The sequence below is a fragment of the Colossoma macropomum genome, unplaced genomic scaffold (genome assembly GCF_904425465.1).
Source record: "Colossoma macropomum unplaced genomic scaffold, Colossoma_macropomum, whole genome shotgun sequence".
NCBI lineage: Eukaryota > Metazoa > Chordata > Actinopteri > Characiformes > Serrasalmidae > Colossoma > Colossoma macropomum.
The window spans coordinates 270,046-290,619 of NW_023494810.1; the positions used below are offsets into that span (position 1 = coordinate 270,046).

Here is a 20,574-nt window from a genome sequence, read left to right on the forward strand (position 1 = left end):
TTTTTAATAAACATATTAAACATAAAAGCTACAAGGTAATACAGGAAACTCACTTTATTCTTGATCAAATCTGCTTTCAATAAGACAAAACTGAGCTGAGCATTAATAATTTACATAAATAAACTCACTAAAATGACTACAGTAAGTAGCGCCATTAAATCCAACATCCACCACAAGGCCCTGAGTTCCATTATTTTTAGTTATTTTGCTCTTTTTCTCTCTCATTTCTGAAACTGAGGCTACAGATGGTTTTAGTGTGATAACAGGAACTTTCCCTCCTGCTTCCGTTGTTTCGTGTATTCAGCGTATCGAGTGAGACGTCATATATTTCAGTGGTATTAAACACGTAATGGAGAGGTTCTTGTGTGTTGTCTTGATACTGAACATGAACAGTGATTTAAACCGTCTAAAGTCCCTCATAGAAACTGTAAAGTAGTTCCCCTCGACCAGCGCGTTAGACTGTTGATCTGCTGCTCAAACTGTTTGAACCTATTTGTGTTTACAGGAGAACGTAAGACCCAAAGTGTTTAAATCGTTTTTTCACGTTTTAATACCATTAAAATGATTTGTGAACTCCTGGCTTTTGACACTTTGTTGCAGTCCTGTTTAATCTTCTGTATTTTTCAGGCAAAATGTAACATTTTTTTCTCTTTTTGGCCAAAAACCTGAAGAGCATTGTTTGCAGAAGAGTTTTGGAGGCTGAAATTTCAGTGCATCCCTAGTTAACACTGGCCGGTATGGAACAGACGCAGTTTCTGAGTGAGCGTGTTTACCTGGCTGATGAGCTCCTGTAAAGGTCGAGCACCCAGTTCCTCGATCTTGGCCTCGTTCATGCAGGCCTGATAGTAGCGCTTTGCTTTCAGCTCTGCTTTACTCAAACCCTGCTGACTGGCGTTCTCTGGGGGGAACACAGTGCGGTTAAAACAGCCTCAATGAAATGATCTTTTTCACTGTCCTGAAGCAGCTTCAGATATTACCACTTAGTTTAGCCCGTCAGCCGAGGCAAGGCTGGAGTCTGAAGTTTGCTTTCTTTAGTTTTGTACTGGAGTTTCAAGGCTAATTTAGCTCACCTGCCTAAACACAGGCAAAACAGAAGAAGCCTGAATTTGGTCTTACTTAGCAAGTCTGCGAGCTGCTGAGGTTGAACCACTGCCTCACAGCTCCAGTGCAAAACTAAAGATGCAAACTTTGGACGTCAAACATGTCTGGACTACGTTTGATCTGAAGGAGAAAACGTCTAAATCCTACTTGTCACCAAACTCTCTAAACGCGTTTAGCCACAACTCACCCAGCAAACTCTTCATGGCGGCCATGTTGTGCTCCCACAGGTTGCTGAACGGCCCCCAGCGTGATTTACCCTCAGGTAGGGGGTTTTTCTTCACCCACCCGCCGCACGCAAAGTTATAGAAGTCGTGGCAGGGGTCCACCGAGCGGTCCAGAGCGGCCATCACCGAAGCAGCCACGCTCACGCACGGCTCGGACAGACACACACCAGGGTGAGCTGGGAAACACAGGAAAACACAACAAAAAACACTGTAAGATCTTTTTCTCCTGTTTGATTTGACACACAAGCTGCCCGTCCAACGTCTGGGGGACAGGATGGCTGCTACTTTTCAGCTGACCTGCACATATTTACCACACAAATCCGTCATAGCAACTGTTGCCAGGTTGGACAAGCTTTACAGTACATTGCAGCAACAGCAGCAGCTGAAGAACATTTAAAGTAAGAAAACATCTCCAAAAGTTCAAACGCCCAAATAATACGCTTTAATCTTCAAAGTGAAAATATGTTCATTCATTTATTATGACATTCGTCTGCACAATTTCTATATATTTACAAGTTAAACATGAAATATAATTTTTGCATAGGCCACATAATAAAGAATGTTTTAATAAAGAACATTACAACACTGTTTGTGAATATTTACACAATAAGCAGTGATTTTTTGTTTCATGACCATTTTTAAACCTCTCTTCATGGCATGTTCCATCACATGTTTCGGCTAATCAACGATTCGTTGCGTTAAATCAAGTGTGCTATTCGTTAAATATTTGTTCGAATCGTGTGACGACCAAGACTCGCTATAATAATACATTTTTGTTACCTTTTCATTCATTTTTCTGTGGATTTTAGAGAAAATTCTGTTTGTGCTGATAAATTCATGCTGTCCATGTTGTACAAAACATTAAAAACTTAACAGGCCACATTTTACGTTTCATTTTTTCCAACATGTTAAATTCTCTTTGGACTCTTTTACCCCAAAGGTGGTTTAAACACCTGAAAGGTTTGTTTGCTGACATCACAACAATGTGATAAAATGCCACGACTTTGGATTTTTTCCCAAGGCCTCCTTTTGGCAGGCGTTCCCTCAGTTTTGCAGTTTTTCAAAGAAAACGGTCTAAACAGCTTTCTGCGTAATACGCTAAATTACTGTGAGTCGACAAAGACAACATGTTTATTCGTTAAAAACATTTTGAAGACGTTCTGCAGTTCATTCAAACTACCACTTTGTCTGGTACGGTAACTTCTCTAAATCTGAGGATGAGACTTTAGGTAAGCTGCAGACCCTCATTACTCCCAACCATTTCCTTTCCAATGGTCTCTTTCAGGATATCTGGGCGTTTTTATGACAGTAAAATTTGAACAGAAACCAGACAATTTTAACCCTCTGACAAAATCAGACAAGACCTCGTGAGGGGGAACACACTTCTGTCGTCTTGGTTTGGCCAAATGAACTCAGTTTAAAACATTCACTCATTAGACAGTCTGAACAGTGAACAGCTGGTTAGTGTGTTTATCTGGAATAAATGGAGACCACAAATTAAGACGTCTAAGCTAAAAGAGTCGAGGGAAGGTCGGGGCCTCAATTAAGTGCCCACCTGTTATAAAGAGCATTTGATGTGTGATGAAGGCTGTTCTAAATGGGTGGATATTGAAGCATCTCATTCAAAATTCCCTCTTAGGGATTTGCTTAAAGGCACCTATAATAACCCAGTAACCGTCAACACAGACAAAACTGGGAGAGCAGTGTGAAGGACTGTCTGGAGAACTTCATTAACTTGTTTTCACTGTAGGGGGGTCACAACACGCACGCTAATATTCGTTTTTTCTGATACGGGTGTCCCGACGATGCACTGTGAATCAAATACACCTTCATTTCATGCTATTAAATGCATGATAACAGGAACAGTTTCTACAGCTCTATTAAACACTATGTTCCTGATATATGAAGTTAGTATCTTATTCACCAGCTTCTTACCCAAACTTTATTTTGTTCCACTGTAAACGCTGCAGCAGTTACACTCTGGGGAATTAGGAGGTGAACTTCAGCACCTTGGATGGTTGATTAGACAGGCTGTTTGAAATGGCCAGCAGAGAAAATGAAGTGACACGAACTCGCAGTATTAAATATCTGTGTTAATACCTCAAATACGCCAGTTCATTTGTGAAGAGTGCCTCAAATGTCTCGGTTACCGGAGTGAACAGAAAACACACAGCTGTTATTCATCCACTCAGGGTTCAAACAGCTGCCGAGCGCTGAATCTCAACGAGTCAAACAAGTCATACTGACAGCGATGCTAACAGCTTCTAATAGCTGACCAGCTGTTGCGTCCACCTCTGTTCAGTAGTGGATTCCACAGTTTACTAGGAGTGACTGAGACACTCGTTAGAAAAGCCAGAAGCTAAGACTCACACTTTATACGCAAAAACACAAGACCTGACTGTGAATGAAGCTCAGTTTGTTTTATTTTGAGATATTTTTATAGTAGAGGTGGCTTTACAGTGCACAGTTTTTGTTTACTTTTACTAGTGTAAGTTTAACAGAGTTAAAAATCAAAATTTGATTTATTGTTACAGCTACACAAACTTCTCCATTATACAGCCTGTAGTGGTGCTGGACAGTTGGGACGTCCCCAAAGTGTTGCTCCAAAGTGTGCAGCTTAGCGCGAAAGCCCTGGTTCTCAACGACTGAGAACAGACAGCAGACAGCAGGTCACACAGCCCCGAGGTCTGGCCTCGCCAGTAGCGAACGAAAAAACACAGATTAAGACGAACATCTGGAGACTTATTCGCATTTATAAGCAGCGCAGTTGGTTAAATCTGCTGAGAGACTGTTGCGAAAGTTGCGAAAATGAACTCGCTTCTCTTTCGAATTTTCCCGTTCCACCTTAAATGGTGCAGCAGTTACATTCGGCGCCTAAGGCAGAATTTAAGGTGGAACGGGAAAATTAGAACGAGAAGCTGGCGAATGAGAAGCGACTTCAGCCTCGTAAAACAGCCGGACGCTGAGACATTTTACAAGAAACTCTTCTAGTTTTGAGGAAAGGTTTTCTGGCGGAGATGGGAGGAAAGCGGCTAAAGCTAAAGCTTAAAGCAGAGCGGAGTAAATCTGCGCTCTCGTTTATATTTTTAGCCCATATTACGACATTAACACATACTGGGCATTAAATGTTGTGGCTCCCAAGCTGGTTTGATTTCTGTTGAAAGGACAAAACGGCTCTTCTTATCATTTGGGTTGTGACTCCTGACCTAACCTGCCTTTAATGCAGAGGGAGCTGGTCGGATTTCTCACCCATCCAGTAGTGTTTTTGTTATGTGCCGCCACAGACTGTCCGGGCGCTGCACTTACCCACTTCCAGTTCCGCCTTTTGCGTTCCGTCAACATTACGTTATAAATGAAATATTTAGAAAATCGATTTTTGACATTTGTGAATCGATTCAGAATCGTTCACGTCCGCATCGCGATGCATCTAAGAATCAAGTTTTTCCCACACCCTTAATATATATATATATATATATATATATATATATATATATATATATATTATATATATATATATATATTTTTTATCGCACAGCATGAGCCATATACTAGTCAGGTAATCTTATTCTTTTATATTATTTTCGTATGAGGTGAGGGGGGGGGGTGTACTAACCAATACTAGAGGCTGTATTATTTCTATTATCAAATATGCAAAATTTTATGTACAAAGTTGTTAAAGAAGATAAACTATGTGAAATATTCTCTTAAGCACTTCGTTTATACTAACGGAGCGGAGCGCAGTAGAGTGACGTCATTAGTAAACGCACCCGTCTTATTTGTATAGAAAAAAAGTTATTATTACCGTTAATCAGCTGTGGGTTTTGAATTGTAATCATTGAGTTCTGTTGTCTTTGCTGTAAGCTTTGTCGGCTCCTTTTGACGTCTGTCTCATGAGGAGTTGAGGAGAGGAGAGAGGGGCTCGCTAATCAACACTAAAGGCTGCACTGTTATCAGAATAAACCAAACACCACTCAGAGTGTCTCTGTCCATCGGCGGCTTTGGTATCAACGTCCACCGGTTACACGAGCAATAATAACACGTGTTGCCAGATGCATCTGGTCTTAGCAACATGTAATACACATCTTGCTCTTTTGTTTACGTTATGTTTTATTTATTTTATCTTCTAAGAAAATGACTTGTGCCAGTTATTCCTTCAACAAGCACTGTTGTCTTTGGAATTTAAAAATAAGCAACTAGAAAAATAAATGTCAAAGTAATATTATCATTCTTTTCTAAATCTACATTAAATTGTGATGAAACATCTCAATACGTATTGTTTATTGAAATTGTCATATTGTTGCAGCCCAGTTTCACTCTGATCATTCATAATCCTGATTAGGTGTGGGATTTACTGGATGTGGGGTTTAAGTCGTGGGTCTAAGGGACTTTTGTCTTTGTATTATGTGATTGATAACCCTGTGTTAAAGGCGATTAATCATGGGGTGGAAAATATGATACATCCAGAAATTACACTGTCCGTCATTTTCAAGTACAGGACTTTATGAGGTGACTGTAAAGCTTTATATTCATATATCAAAGTACAACGTCATCAGCCAAGAGCTTCTCAACTTCAGATCTTAAACCGAGGAGACTCTTCCCCAAAACAGAGCCTCTCAGAGTCTGGGAGCCTCACTCACTGACTCCAGTCAGACCCCAAACAGCAGAGACCCTGGAGAGACACACAGGAAATAGAGACAATAGGGGAGAAACTCAGCTTGATTTGTCTTGGGTCTCCCTAGAAAATATATCAAAATATGGCATAGAATATTTATGGAACAGTCCCTCTGGACTTTCTGACCTGCCCTTTGCATAAAAGAACAGATGTTTATAATAAAATATGGAACGCTTTTTTCACAGTACATTGATGTAAATATAAACATATATATGTATGTATGCTATAATGTCTAGAGCATTAATATAAAGATAAACTGGTAACACCCATCATGAACATCATTGTACTGCATTATCTGATTGGAATTTGTTTGTTTAATGTTTGTTGTTTTTTCCTCTCTTCTGTTTTTCTTTCTTTTTCTCTGTCAGAATGGCTTTTAAAAATTCTATATAATATTTGTGCACAAAATTTCTAATGCCACTGGTGTGTTCTGTTCAAAAAGTAAATAAACAAATACCAAGTGTCCCCAAACTTTTGATTTTGTCCGTTCCAGTGACTTTGCATCATATTCATGTTTCTCATCGACAGAACTCAGATTAATAAAGCCGATCTGATCGAGTTTACGTTGCTCTGAATGGGGCTACCTTGGCTGAGGAGGCCTGACCTCAGATCAGTGTTCTTACACAGGGGTGCCTGATAAATACGGACCTCTGTGTGTAATAAATACTCTGCTCCTGTCTCACTGGGTCACATCCACAGAGACACACAAGCATCTGGATTTACTCTGGTTAGGAAGCCAAAACATGATTTCTGAGAAGCCATCGTAACTTTTTAGAATAGCGTCTAGATTGATAGAGAGAAAGAGAGAGAGAGAGAGAGAGAGACAGATCACGGTGGAAACTGGAGGACAGACACAGAGCCAACAGCAACAACAGCTCACTCATCTCTCTCACCCCCTCCTCTGAGGTGGAGTGAGATCACCGATGTATTCAGAGGTGGAGCAAGAACAAAACCTCTGTACCTCTACTCAGGGCTCGGCAATATGATGATATTTTATCATTATCATGATAAATTGTATCAAAACAAGCTTTTCTGAGCTTATCATGGATATTGTCAGTATTTAAAGAACACTAAATACATGCTTTATTACACAGTGAGCATAATTAGGCCTGTTTAATTGGATTTAGTTCAGTGCGGTTTGTAAAATGTTTGTAAAAACACATTGGAGTCATTATAGGAATTTTTATATATGGCAATAAAGGCTCTATTTAGTCTCTTAAACCTTTCATCGTGATGTGTATCATATACCATGAAAATGTTTTGCTATAGACGTGTCACTGACTGTGAGTATGACTTACAGCCTGACTAATGCATTCCAGTCAGTTGTAAAATATTTATTAAAGTCTGTTACAAGCTTCAAATAAAAGATCTACTGCCTTCTACAAGCCACAGACGTCTGTGTTGAATCTAGAACGGCCAGAAAACGTGGCTGTGAATCGCTGTCAGTTTAGCTTGAACTACCAGGATGTAGGAAATGTACATGTTAAATAGTACAACCCTGAGCAGCCCAACATGTTCTGAAAACTACTTCACATGTTGTTTTAAAAGTTGTTCCTTCTGGTGTAGAGCCGTGGTGCAGTGTGTGCTGATAGTGCCCCCAGCTGGAGAAACTTCAGACTGCAAATAATTTCTAAAGTCACGTTCATGTAGTTTAAAATTTAAAAATGAGCTGTTGTCTGTTGTTCTGCTGGAGTCAGTCAGGAATTAAATCCCTTTGGAAAATTATTATTTCACAATTTTCATAATTTAACTGATAATTTAAAGGTTTAAGGAAAATATTGCAAATTTGTCTCAAATCAAACTTTGGGAAACCCACAGCAGAGACAGTGAGGAATGAACCGTAACCTAACGGCTTTTTAAGGCATCATAACCCAACGTTTTAAGAGGAAACATAAATAAAATATTAAGTTCTCATATTATTTAATATTATTTTGACCTTTTTTCTGATCCTGTTGTCTAGTCCTCAAACGCGCTAGTTCTCTGTCAGTTTCCCACCATGGTGATTATCATCATATCGCCTTTTAAGCACTTTCATTGGGTTATTTAACCATCATTGATGATATCTGATCACATCACCCTTTCGCCAGGCCTAACAGCATCCCACAGGGGCACTGCTAGAAATTCGCATGATTGTAGAGGTGCTTTTTCTTGTCCTCTCAGAAAAGTAATTCTGGACTATTTCACTTAGAATGAAATGTTCACACAAAATCACACACAGTTTATATGAATTATAATTATGTATGGGATGTTTTTATGACCACAAAAATGTATTAGGCAACAACATATAAACCAGTTCTACTTGGAATCTCTACTTCCTTGGAAAACGTGATTGTTTCGCTGGTGTTCAGCAGCGGCATTTCGTCCAACATGGACAAAAAGTCCAGGATGTTCACTGAAGCGCTGATCTGGCTTATAAACCTTCCATTATGAACAACTGGAAAATGTGTGCTTGTAGTCTAAGACACTTCTTACCAAAGTACCATGCAGATAGGATTCACACCAGCAGGCACACACACACACACACACACTCACACACACACACACACACTCACACACACTCACACACACACACACACACTCCTAGGTTTCTATACCTTATCTGGACGTGAGACGATACATCCACTAGCAAAGTGTGTCGTTAAAAAAAAACACACTTCCAAAAGTTTAGAATCACCATTCAGAAGTTTGGGTTTGCTGATGAACGTCTGATGATTCTAATACGATGCTAAAACTCTATAGTGTCACAGATTTCAACTCATTAGTTCTAAGCTAATTAGAAGAAGACAAGAAGACATTTTCAAAGTGTGCAGAACAGACGAGCGATGAACAGAGCTGTAAATGGCTCATTAGTGACTGTGAAAGCTGTCTAACACTAACAATGCTATAATTAAAGAAATATCCAGAACACATCATATCTGAAATGGGCTCATCAAATCTCAGGCAGGTAGGTTATCATGAAATCACTACAAATAGTAATTATAAATGACAGTTATTAGTTACAGTTATTACAGAGTATTATTTATCATTTAATACCTTGTTCAGTTTTCCCAAAACCACATTAAAGGTGTGTCTAGTTTACAGTATTTTGGTGTCTAGTTTACAGTATTTTAATCTACTCTGCAAGGATGTGCAGCCGTCAGGCTGTTATTAAGAAAAGGAAACAGACAAAACATTAGAAAATGTGTTCTGCATCACTGAAAGTGGAGGTCTGAGATGTGACGTGAGGTTTAGTGGACTGATGAGTCGAAATCTGAGAACACAGGAGGTACAAAAGGCAGCATGAACAGCACTGAAACAGAGAGAGACTCTCGTCTACAACCTTCAGTTAATCACGTAGAATCAGTGCCCATCTGGGGACGTATTACAGCATGAAGTTGGTCATTTGCATCATGAGTGCTGAGCGGTACAAACAAATGTAAACACAACATGCAAAATCCTCTGAAAACATTGACTTAGAATAAATTCGTTGTTGAACAGAATAAAGACCCCAGGCACACTGCTGAGACCACCTAAACATGCCTATCAACTGCTGGTACTTAATAATAACGTGTTCCATATGAATTACATATATGTACAGTTATACGCAAAAGTTTGAACCCGAGTATCTAAACAGTGATTAATCACATACTAAGTATTGAAACCTGGATTAATCGCAGCCTGAATATCCAAACCTGGATTAATCGCAGCCTGAATATCCAAACCTGGATTAATCGCAGCCTGAATATCTAAACTCCTTTGTGTTATTAAGGCTCAGCAGGAAACACTTGTTTGGTCTGTCTGCGCTGAACTGTGGTGGACTGGGTCACAGCTGTAGTGTGGATTGTTACTGAGTTAGAAGAACAGCGTGATGGAAGAGCTCAGTCCAGTACGTTTTTAAAGCAGGTCTGGACGCTGGTCCACAGTGGGAGGTCATGCTAATGTTAGGTTTGATATTGAAAATAATTGAAGTGAAAAAGTCTTGTTTTTATTCGAGCGAGCTGAAAGGAGGCGGAGAAATCGGCCACAATGGGCTTTTATACTGCGAGCCTCTCTGAGAAAAACATTTGGGCCAAGAGGAGATAATAAAAAAGAGAAAAGAAGAAAAATACAATCTAAAACAACAGAACCATCAGCTCAGACCATAAAAACAGCCCCAATGGCGGAGGAAAGGACGGGTAAACAGACTGCCTCGGGCACATTTTTGAGCCAGTTTTGTGATTTGTCATGTGAGGCAGACTGTGGGAGGTTGAATAGGAGGAAGTGGCACACGTTTTCCTCTCCGATAGAGGGGAATTAATTTTTAAGCCTTGAAAAACATAAGAGTGAAAGGGTAACGACTGTTATACGAGCTCTAGATCGTATCTCCAAACTCACTAAGCTTAAAAAATATGTGTGATAAGGTCTGCTTCCTTGTTTGACCCGGGTATCAAAACATGTCTCACATCATTAGAAACACACTCAGTAATAATAATCATATTTATTACACCCATATAACTACCACTGTGCACAACCTACATATCATAACACGCACTGACACCGATGTTTTCCAAGAAACGCAGACTGTTAGGCAGCGCCGGATGAGTAAATCTGATTAGATACGAGTCGTTCCATTAGAATGGAGCCAAATGTGAAATGTTTTCATGTTTTTTTGGACAGGAATCATTCGTGAAGTGTTCCTAAACAAACCACCAACTGCCCTGTTGTCCTTCTGTTAGACCTTCTAATGTCAGCTCTTCAACAGTAAGTTAGAGGGATTCACCAAAATGTGTGCCACAGAAATATTTTGGCCGAAAATAAAAGAGATGTTTAATCTCAGTGTGATTATCCTGGATAAATAAAATGAAAACAAAAAATGAATAAATAAAAATTTAAAAATGATCAAAAGCGGCACTTTGGTTTAAAACTTTGGTCAAAAAAACAAATGATTAAACGGGACTAAAACAAAGTACTGCATAATGTTATAACTGTAATAAAAAGTTTATTTTATGTAAACTGTTTTTATTCATTGTCAGCTCAGTTTTGTCCCGTTAAAAGTATGTTGATTTAAAAGCATGAATAAAATGACAGTTTCAGTCTTTCAGTCTTTTAGTTTTCAGGTGTGACATGAATTTGGGTTCTGTTTTTGGCCAGAAAATTTCATTTCTGTATTGCCGAGGAATTTTCATTTCAGTTTTGGATTCAGCCAGAAAATTCCATATTGGTTTCAGCCAGGAATTTTCTGTTGGTAATGGCCATTTTCATTTGAATTCTGGTTTTGGCCAGGAATTTTAATTTCAGTTTCTGTATTGGCCAGAAAATTAAATTTGATTTTTGGGGTCAGGCAGGAATTATCATATATATCATCATAGCAGTTTCAGACATACATTTTTTAAGAACATTGCTAAAAATGTATAAATTTGTATGTTTTGTGCGATGAGGTGGACATCATGACAACTTATCAAACCAGTGAAATCTTTTGATCGCGGCAATGATTTGTTGAGAATGTAACTAATGATTAGTAATATTTTAGACGGAACTTGACTGTCTGTACAGACGTGTAAAAATGCCTGCTTTGCTGTTTATTGTGGCAGCTTCCAAACAAAACGCTCTAAATGTAAAGCAGTGGTTTTTGACTCACTCTCGTTGTAATGCAGACCCAGAGTGAGGATGCAGATGAATAAAGCCAGAGAGAGAAAACACACCACCACCACCAGCTTCCTCTCAGCATGACTTCGCCTAGTCCAGCACTGGGGGCCATGACCACGCTGCCGCACCACCTGAAACACACACACACTTGTTATTATATCTTGTCAGGAAGTGGAGTCACGTACATGTACATATACGATACTGCAGACGACACCCAGGTATACAGGTCCATTCCTTCTGATGATCAAGGCTCTGCAGACAGACTGACCAGCCGTGTGTCAGATATTTCTCAGTGGATGTCGCAAAATTTTCTACAATCACAAAAAAACTGAAATACTGATCGCTGGTACAGAAACTCGGAGAAACTGCTTCATGAGAAACTTTTTTATCTTCATCTACCTGCAGTAGAAACCTGGGTGTGACCTGAGACTCTGAGCTCTGTTTAATCCGCATGTAAACACTAAAGGTGCTTTTATCATGTGAGAAAATCACTAAAGTTCAGCGTTTTCTCTCTCAGAGTGACGCAGAGAAACTCGTTCATGCATTTGTTCAGCAGAGTTGATCACTGTAATGATCTTCTTACTGAACTTCCTAAGAAAACAATACATCCTTTACAACTCGTACAAAACGCAGCAGCATCCTAACAAAAACTAACCTTGCTTATATGATTTTTACAGAAAATGTCTAATATTGTATTTATTGCAAGGTCTCAATTGAAGTCCTTAAAACCATTATTTAATGAATTAAAGCCATTAAAGAATTAATATCTGTATTTTTTTTTATTTTTGGCTTGTATTTTAAAGTATTACAGTACGACTCTCATTTTTTTCATTTTTAGGTTCTGGAGGGCAATAAAAGGGTTACATTCTTCAAACATTGAGCAGAAAATTGCCCAATAAGGAACTGTTCTGCTCCATGGTATCTAGATAGATATAAATAGGCAAGCTCTCCTATTGGTTAGGACTTCAAGAACTGAAGAGACAGCGATGAAAACGAGGTTTGTTTACAATGAAGTGACGTTCAGGCTGGGCAGAAAATTATACAGCCAAAAGATTTGGTGGATGACCCAGTGAATAACTCTACAATGGAGCTGATCTTTGAGTAAAGGAGATTTGCCTTTAGGGCTTAGTAAAACAAACACACCACACACCCCGGATTTACCGTCTCCTGTGACTTATATGCTGCTACAGTGCTGCGCTCAGGTGTGACTGTGTTGTATTAGATGTTTTGTTGGCTACTGGATTGTTTTGGTGTTATGAGATCCCACACTGGACAATGAGGACAGGATATGATTGATACGCTGAACCACAGTGTTGAACCTCTCCACCACAAACGCCTTCTATTATTATCTTTTCTCTGACCTGGTTGAGCTGAAACCAAACTAAACACTGCATTAGAATTACAGTAACAAAGATAAGATACAGATAACAGAGCTATCACTGATCCAGCAAACACAGTAAAACATTTTTTTTGCGAAATACTCACTTAAAAACTAATTTATACAGCATATTAGCCAATATGTTTGAGTGTGCTTTTTGATTTTATTTGATTTGTTGCTGTAGGGATAACAAAGGAAAGCTGAAATCTAAAAGGCTGAGATCTCCCGCTGTGTCCCAAACCGCATACTAGCACACTAAACAGTGTGTGAAAACAGTGAAGTGCCACAGATTTTTTAGAGGAGAACTGCCACTCAGTAACATCTTCTGGGTTTGTTAGCCGCTAGAGGGCGCTCCCGAGCGAGTCCAAAATGAATAGGTTAATATGGAGCAACATAGTTCATAAATGCTTAAACATTTGTATGTAGAACAACACATTTATTTCATAATAAAGCACAAAACCATAAAATGCTATTATATTTGTGAGCGCTTTTGAACTGTTATAGGACTTCATAAGACGCCTCATGTGTTCATGATGGCAATGAATGCAAACCGCTTCACTCAGCCAATGAGCTGCTTTGCTCTCCAACCAAGCAGCAAGCAGTTTGCTGTAGAAAAAAAGGAACCAATCAAATCAATTTTCTTTATTTTTTTTAGTGAAATACATCTTTCTACCGTCTAAAATTGAAGGAAGGTCCTGGAGGAGTAATTAGAAACAATTAAGTTTCATTATTAGCCGTTTAGCTCAATTCACCCCACAATCATTGAGGACTCGCTCACAGACGCCCTCTGGTGTCTTGCAGTCATGTTTCTGATAACGGGGGAAACAGGAAGTGGCCAGGCTTCTCTTACATCTCAACAAACACACAGAATGACGTATTTACTGGGGAAAACTGGACGTCTACAAATGTCTCTGTGACACGATGTTCGCTTCTTATTCACCAGCTTCTTCTTTGAAGTTTTGTATGTGTATAAAACTCGTAAATGTAACTGCTGCACCATTTAAGGTGGAATGGAACATTTGAAAACGAAGCTGATGAAGAGACTCCATCTTAAATGATGTTCAATACTTAATTTTCTGCACTTGCTGTGCAGGTTATACAGATACAGTCTGCAGTGTGATTTCTATATAGTTTCTATATAGTGATTCAGATGTTCATATGTAGGTTATGGTGATCAGAGTGATTAGGGGACTATTTCAGTCACAGCTTGCCTACCAAAATCGTGGTGGGGCGTTCTTAATGATGTAATGGAATGTTATGGATCAGCTAGAAATTGTAGGGTATAAACTTTCATTACTTGTTAGCTACATTAGCCTCGTAGCTCCAGTGCAAAACTGAAGAAATAAACTTTCAAAGACGCCAAACAGATCTTGGAATTTGTAAAAATCTGTTTGACTAGAACATTAAGATCAACTGAGAACGGAGCCTAAAACTATTGTAGACTGTAGCATTAGTTTTCAGTTTGTATCTGGAAAATTCTTCACATTCCTCAGCATAAAGGCTTCTACTGAAGATGACTCTGTTGGTGGGGATCTGTAGGGATTTTGGTTTGTTGTGAGTGGAACAGCAGCGTTAACCATTACACTGGGTTGGATTAACATGGCCTTAAATTACACCGACCCATGGCACCACCGCAGGGTGAAGGAACTTAAGTCTCAGCTTGTATACGAGATACTGTTCCCTGTTATTTACTCACAACCAGATCTCCCTGCAGAAACGTAGTTTAAATGTCTGGACGTCTAGAGTTATTATTGTCATCTTGCTGTAAATCTAATTTACATATTTAAATGTAGTTGTATAATGACATACATAGTTAGTTTTGTAATTAATTACATTCACATTTCATTTGATTCACTTTTTTTTATCTCCTACTTACAAACACAAACGCGCTACAGGTTAAAAGTTTACAGTCTGCACTTTCAACAGAATTTCTCCACTTCTCTGAGCTGGGAGAACAAATAATAAACAAAAGAAGAGGCAACGTAAGGCATGTACGCCATGGAGGGCCAGACTAGGTATGAGTGTGATTTGTAGGTATCAGGTTTATGTAATAATAATTTAGGGAGGCTTAAGGACGTTTGATTTAAATGAGCTACTCTGCTTAGTGAGAAAACTGCAGGCAAATCCAGATAAATTACCTTTAACCTTTATAATACAGAGTCATTTCCTCAGCTCGGCTCTCTGTAAGCCTGCGCAGTTCAAAAAGCCAGACAAAATGGCAGCAGGGATGGGAGTATGTTCTGTTTCAGTGTCTGCTGGATTATTTGAGGTTTCTTTATGTGGTTTCAATAGACGTTTCAATAAAGAATGTTCAGGACACTTAATACCTCAGATGAACCTGAGAAAATATGAGAAGAACGGCTCGGGATAGTAAGGCTCAGGTTTTCAACAAAAGAAATAAAACCAAAGACAAGAAGGAGAGAAAGCGCGAGAGAAAAGGCGCCTCAGCACTTCAGCAAGAAGTTAAAAGCTACAGATGTTTGCACTGAAAATCCAACCTGCAAAACCTCAAAATAACTTCAGCCTATGTCTGAGCGAATTGGGGAAAATATCGAATTGTGATTTTTTCAGCCTATATTGTGACTGTGATTAAACTGTGATTACATTCTACACTCTAAGAATAAAAGGTACTAAACTGCCACAGGGCCGAATCCCCCCTCGTCACTGGGGTGGTGCCCCTAAGGTAGGGATGCATCGAGAATAAGTACAAGTGTGTTGTTTACGTACTTACAGATACCGAGTCCAATAAAACACAGAGAAAACTTGGAATTCAGCAGAATTAAGTGTAAATGAGTGCAGTGTACTTTAACAGTTAAGCTGATATTTAATGATGTACGTTAGCCAGACATGCTACATTAGTAATGCTGGGTCGAGTAGCGCTGCAGTGCAGAACAGCAGGTTTCTTCCACATCAGAAAACACTTCTGTGCAGCTGTAAGTAAAGTACGTTAATAGTTTTGATTCTTGATCCTCATTAGTCTCTTCCAACAATAGTCTCTGTAGCAGAGCGACAGCAGGAATCACACATCGAATCACAATGAGCTGCAGCTGAACGGCCTCTGAATCCAGACATCGTGTGATTTTAGAAATTATGTTTTCCTATGTGAAACACAGCCCTTACACTGCCAGAAATAAAGGTAGTGAACCCTCAAGGCTCCATCTCAGTACCTTTAGTCAGGGAACATAACTGAACCATAATCCACTGAAATGATATGTTCTGAGCTGTACTGACTCCACACACCCCGTCTCGTCTCCAGGCTTTTATTTTACTGTTCTGTTTAAAACATTCGGTTATGAAAAGGTACAAATACGAACTTTTCACCTGGAAAAACTTATTTAAGGTTCACAATCAGACCTTAAAACCACTGTTGGAGCTTTGAGGGAACATTTACACTGTTTGTTCCTTGATGAACAAAAATGTACCTGAACAGAACCTTCATTTCTGACAGTGTACAGACACTCTGTTACACCTGAGTACTGAACAAACATGCTGAGAAACTGAAAATCAAAATAATTACTTATTGCCTTGGTTTTTACTTATTATATTGTAATAATATCTTATTTTCACAAAGAGATTATGCATTATTGTTAAAATAATCACATTTTTCTTTGTAAGTTTTTAAACATTTTATTAATCATTAAAATGATTAATCATATTAATCATTACTCACCACTGCCCTCTGAAGGTGAGGACCTATGAGGTGTCTCAATAAATGTTTTCTGCTTTCTCTTATTTGCCTCAACGTAGTGGATAAAAACACACCCAAATTCAGATTCTGATATTTATAATGTAAACATATTAAAATGGCTTAAAGTTGATGATTCACTGAAAAGCAAAAAGCAACAAACTGAAAAAAGTAATGTACAGAATAATGTTGTAGTCAAGACTGCTTTTAGTTGAGTCCTGGGCAAGAACAACACCAGGACCAGTTGAGATCAAGCCAAGACTGAGCACAAAGGGGGCCGAGACCAAATTTAGGCCGAGTACAAATAAGAACAAAGTCCTTATGGGAAAGTCTGTCCCCTCGACAACCAACCAGAGATCTATAAAACCCAAACTAAAACCACATCAACGTTTCAAAAACATATTTGAAAGCACTGATAAAATCTGACAATGTTTGGCTCAAACGACACACAAAAACCATGATTTTCAGCTTGTTCTGTCCACTGCACCTGCACATACCTCCACAATGAGGCGAAGCCAATCAGCTCTTCATAAAAACATGCCATGGAGAGTTTTGCACGTTTTCCTAATAATTTTTCAACCAGTAATCTGTCTCTGCCTTTATAGTGACTCTGATACATGGCCGAGTCCAAATGAAAGCGAGAGAAACCGAATCAAGATCAAAACCCCAAAAATCAAGCCCTCTTGAAGACCAAGCTGTTACTGTCTTTAACTCCTTCCAGTACAACTTACTGGAAAAATGTAAAGGAAGGATTTTCTCTGGGCAAAAACACAAAAATACCTTCTACGTACACAAAGGCAGCAGAGCCCACTCTGAATGAATCCAACCAATGGTGTCAAAATTATATCAAGATATCTTCTGATTTTTGAGCCCAATTCGAGCAGGCCCAATGCCAAGCGCTGGCTAGAGGGGCATAAATCCCCCCAGCAACAGCAGTGCAGCAGAAGAACCGCATTCTTTGGAGTGATGGAGCTAAATCCAGTACCTGAGATGATTTGGAGTGATGTTCATGATCCACAACTGATCATCCAATATCAGTAGCTGACCTCACTAATGCATTTGTGACTGAATGCAATCAAATCGTCACAGCTATGTTGTAATATATAATAAAAAGCATTTTCAGAAGAGTAGAGGCTGTTACTGCAGCAAAGGGGGACAAATTCCCTATTAATAGAAACAATGGCTGAGCTGATGTCTACAAACTTTTGGAGGGACTGCAACCAAACGGTGCCTAAAGTGTTTATTTCATTGCATTCCTGTGGAAGTCATGAATTCAAATTAGTCCAGTATAAAGAGAGAACAAAAAGGACTCACTGGAGCTTCGGCGGGATTTGCTTATCTGTGTTCATGCAAAGGTCTGTTTGATTTTACAGGGACCTCAAGCACGTATCCTGTACAGTTTAGATACTGTAAGATTAGGTTTTACACTATATGGCCAAAAGTATGTGGACACCCCTCTTAATAATGGAGTTTGGGTGTTTAAACCACACCCACTGGCAACAGGTGTATAAAATCAAGCACATAGCCATGCAGTCTCCACAAACGAACACTGGCAGTAGAGGGTCGTACTGAAGTGTTCAGTGACTTTAAACGTAGCTCTGTCGTAGGATGGCACCTCTGCCTCAAGTCAGTTTGTGAAATGTCTGCCCTGCTTGATCTGCCCCTTCAACTGTGAGTGCTATTACTGTAAAACGGAAGCTTCTAGGAAAGACAACAGCTCAGCCACAAAGCAGGAGGCCATACAAACTCATAGAGTGGAGCCACCAAGCCCCGAAGCATGTAGCACGTAACAATGGCCGGTCCTCTGTTGTGCTTCTGGAGCTTCATGAAATGAGTTGGCCGAGCAGCAGCACACAAGCCTAAGATCACCAAACACAATAACGAGTGTCGGATGGTGGAGTAAAGCGCCGCCACTGGACTCTGGAGCAGTGGAAACGTGTTCTGTGGAGTGACCAATCAGCTTCTCTATCTGTCAGTCTGATGGACGAGTCTGGGTTTGGCGAATGCCAGGAGAACGTTACCTGCCTGACTGCACTGTGCAGCTGTAGAGTTTGGTGGAGGAGGGATGATGATATGGGGCTGTTTTTCAGGGGTTGGTCTAGAACCCTTAGTTCCAGTGAAGGGGAATCTTAATGTTTCAGCAGAACCAAGACATTTTGGACAGTTCTACACTTCCAACTTTGTGGAACAGTTTGGGGAAGAACCTTTCCTGTTCCAGCATGACTGAGCCCCAGAGCACAAAGCAGCTCCATAAAGGCCTGACTGGGTCAGTTTGGTGTGGAAGAACTTGACTGGCCCTCACAGAGCCCTGACCTCAACCCCACTGAACACCTTTGGGATGAACCAGAACGGAGATTGTGAGCCAGACCCTCTCATCCAACATCGGTGTCTGACCTCACAAATGCTCTTCTGGATGAATGGACACAAATTCCCACAGACTCTCTCCAACATCTTGTAGGAGCTTCCCAGAAGAGTGGAAGCTGTTAGAGCTGCAAAGGGGGACCAGATCCATATTAATGCCTATGGATTTAGAATGGGAGTCATAAAAGCTCCTGTAGGTGTCCCAATACTTTTGTCCATACGGTGTATCTGCCAATAAGATTAGCTCACTGGAAAGCAAGGTAGCTCATTAACAAATTTGCAGCAACAAAAAGACCAAAAAATGTCCAAAACCCATGAAATAGTTATTTGTGATTAGTATAAACGGTTCCAGCTGTCTCGTGGGCTGATGGGAAATATAGCTGGTTCATGCTTGGGTCAGTACTTGTTCTCAGTGGGCAGTTACAGAGCGAATGCTTCGTTATTAAACCCTGCAGTAAAATGTGCGCCTGGTGCAAGTTTGTGATTATTTGACAAGAATTAACCACAGAAAGTGGAGAAGCGTTTGACCTGGGGGGATCAGGTTAAAAAGAGCTTTTTATCTGTTGTAGCCGTGCAGCGCCACATGTAATATCCACCTAAAGTGTGTTGTACCAGTTCACGGTCATAGTGGACGAGCAGCTGGACGCTCGCACTAACATACATATGATCATCGCCTATTCATTCCAATAGAATAAACAAAGCAGCATGTGCTCCTCTACTGTCCACATGTATCATCCTCTTAAAGGGGAATTCCACTAATTGTGCATAATTAAATATTTAAGATGTAAACAGACTCACTCAGAGTGGTTTGGTGTCCACCTCTAAAAGCTCCCTCACAGGAATTCAGTACATTATATGGTTATGAATTCACTGCCTGATGACTGAGACACTGTTTTATGATAGTTTTGAGGAAAGAATTTGGCCTAAAACCTGTTTATTAGTACTAAGTAGTCCCCAAAGAAAATGTAGTTTTTCATATTTCTCACTATTTTCCATCATCAACATTCCATATAAACTCAGAAGACTCGTGTAGGTTCACTGGTGGTTCTGGATAGTAAATAAAATGTCTATATTTGTGTTGTAGTCATGGCGACCCCTGGTTCCTATCACCACCACTGTAAAGACATCTGAGTTGGTAAGTTTCTTTACAATAAATTATTTCTCATCAAACCACTCATAATGACACTGTTGACTTGTTTACATCTCGATGACTGAATTATACAAAATTTGTGAAAAATCAGTGGAATTCCCCTTTCAGTACTGTGTGTTTTAACGGCCACAGTAACAACGAGTTTGTACAAAAGGGCTGCACGTTTACAGTGTGTTGGTCAGGCGTTTGTGTAAAATGTGAAGATAAATATTAACAGTAAAGCTGATGTCTAAATCAAAACTACTCCATGTAATGTTTTAATAAAAGTATTCATAGAGCTGAAGTTTTATTGATTTTCTGAGTACAAATAATTGAACTCCTCAACAGAGAACAACTTCTGAACCCCTTAATGAACAATATCTGTTGATATTTAACAAACTGGGGGAAAACACATAAATG

General features: G+C 39.6%; 1 protein-coding gene across 9 annotated transcripts in view; it reads right to left on the bottom strand.

The window, feature by feature from the left end:
• The window catches only part of ece1 (endothelin converting enzyme 1), a 69,821-nt gene that overhangs the window by 24,916 nt on the left and 24,331 nt on the right, over positions 1–20,574 (bottom strand). For all 9 annotated transcript variants that reach the window (XM_036560073.1, XM_036560069.1, XM_036560068.1 and 6 more), the window contains 3 exons: positions 11,594–11,732; positions 1,289–1,501; positions 774–898 (listed from right to left, as the gene is read on the bottom strand). In XM_036560073.1, the coding sequence (XP_036415966.1) occupies positions 774–898; positions 1,289–1,501; positions 11,594–11,732 (477 nt within the window). The remainder of the gene's footprint in view (positions 1–773; positions 899–1,288; positions 1,502–11,593; positions 11,733–20,574) is intronic.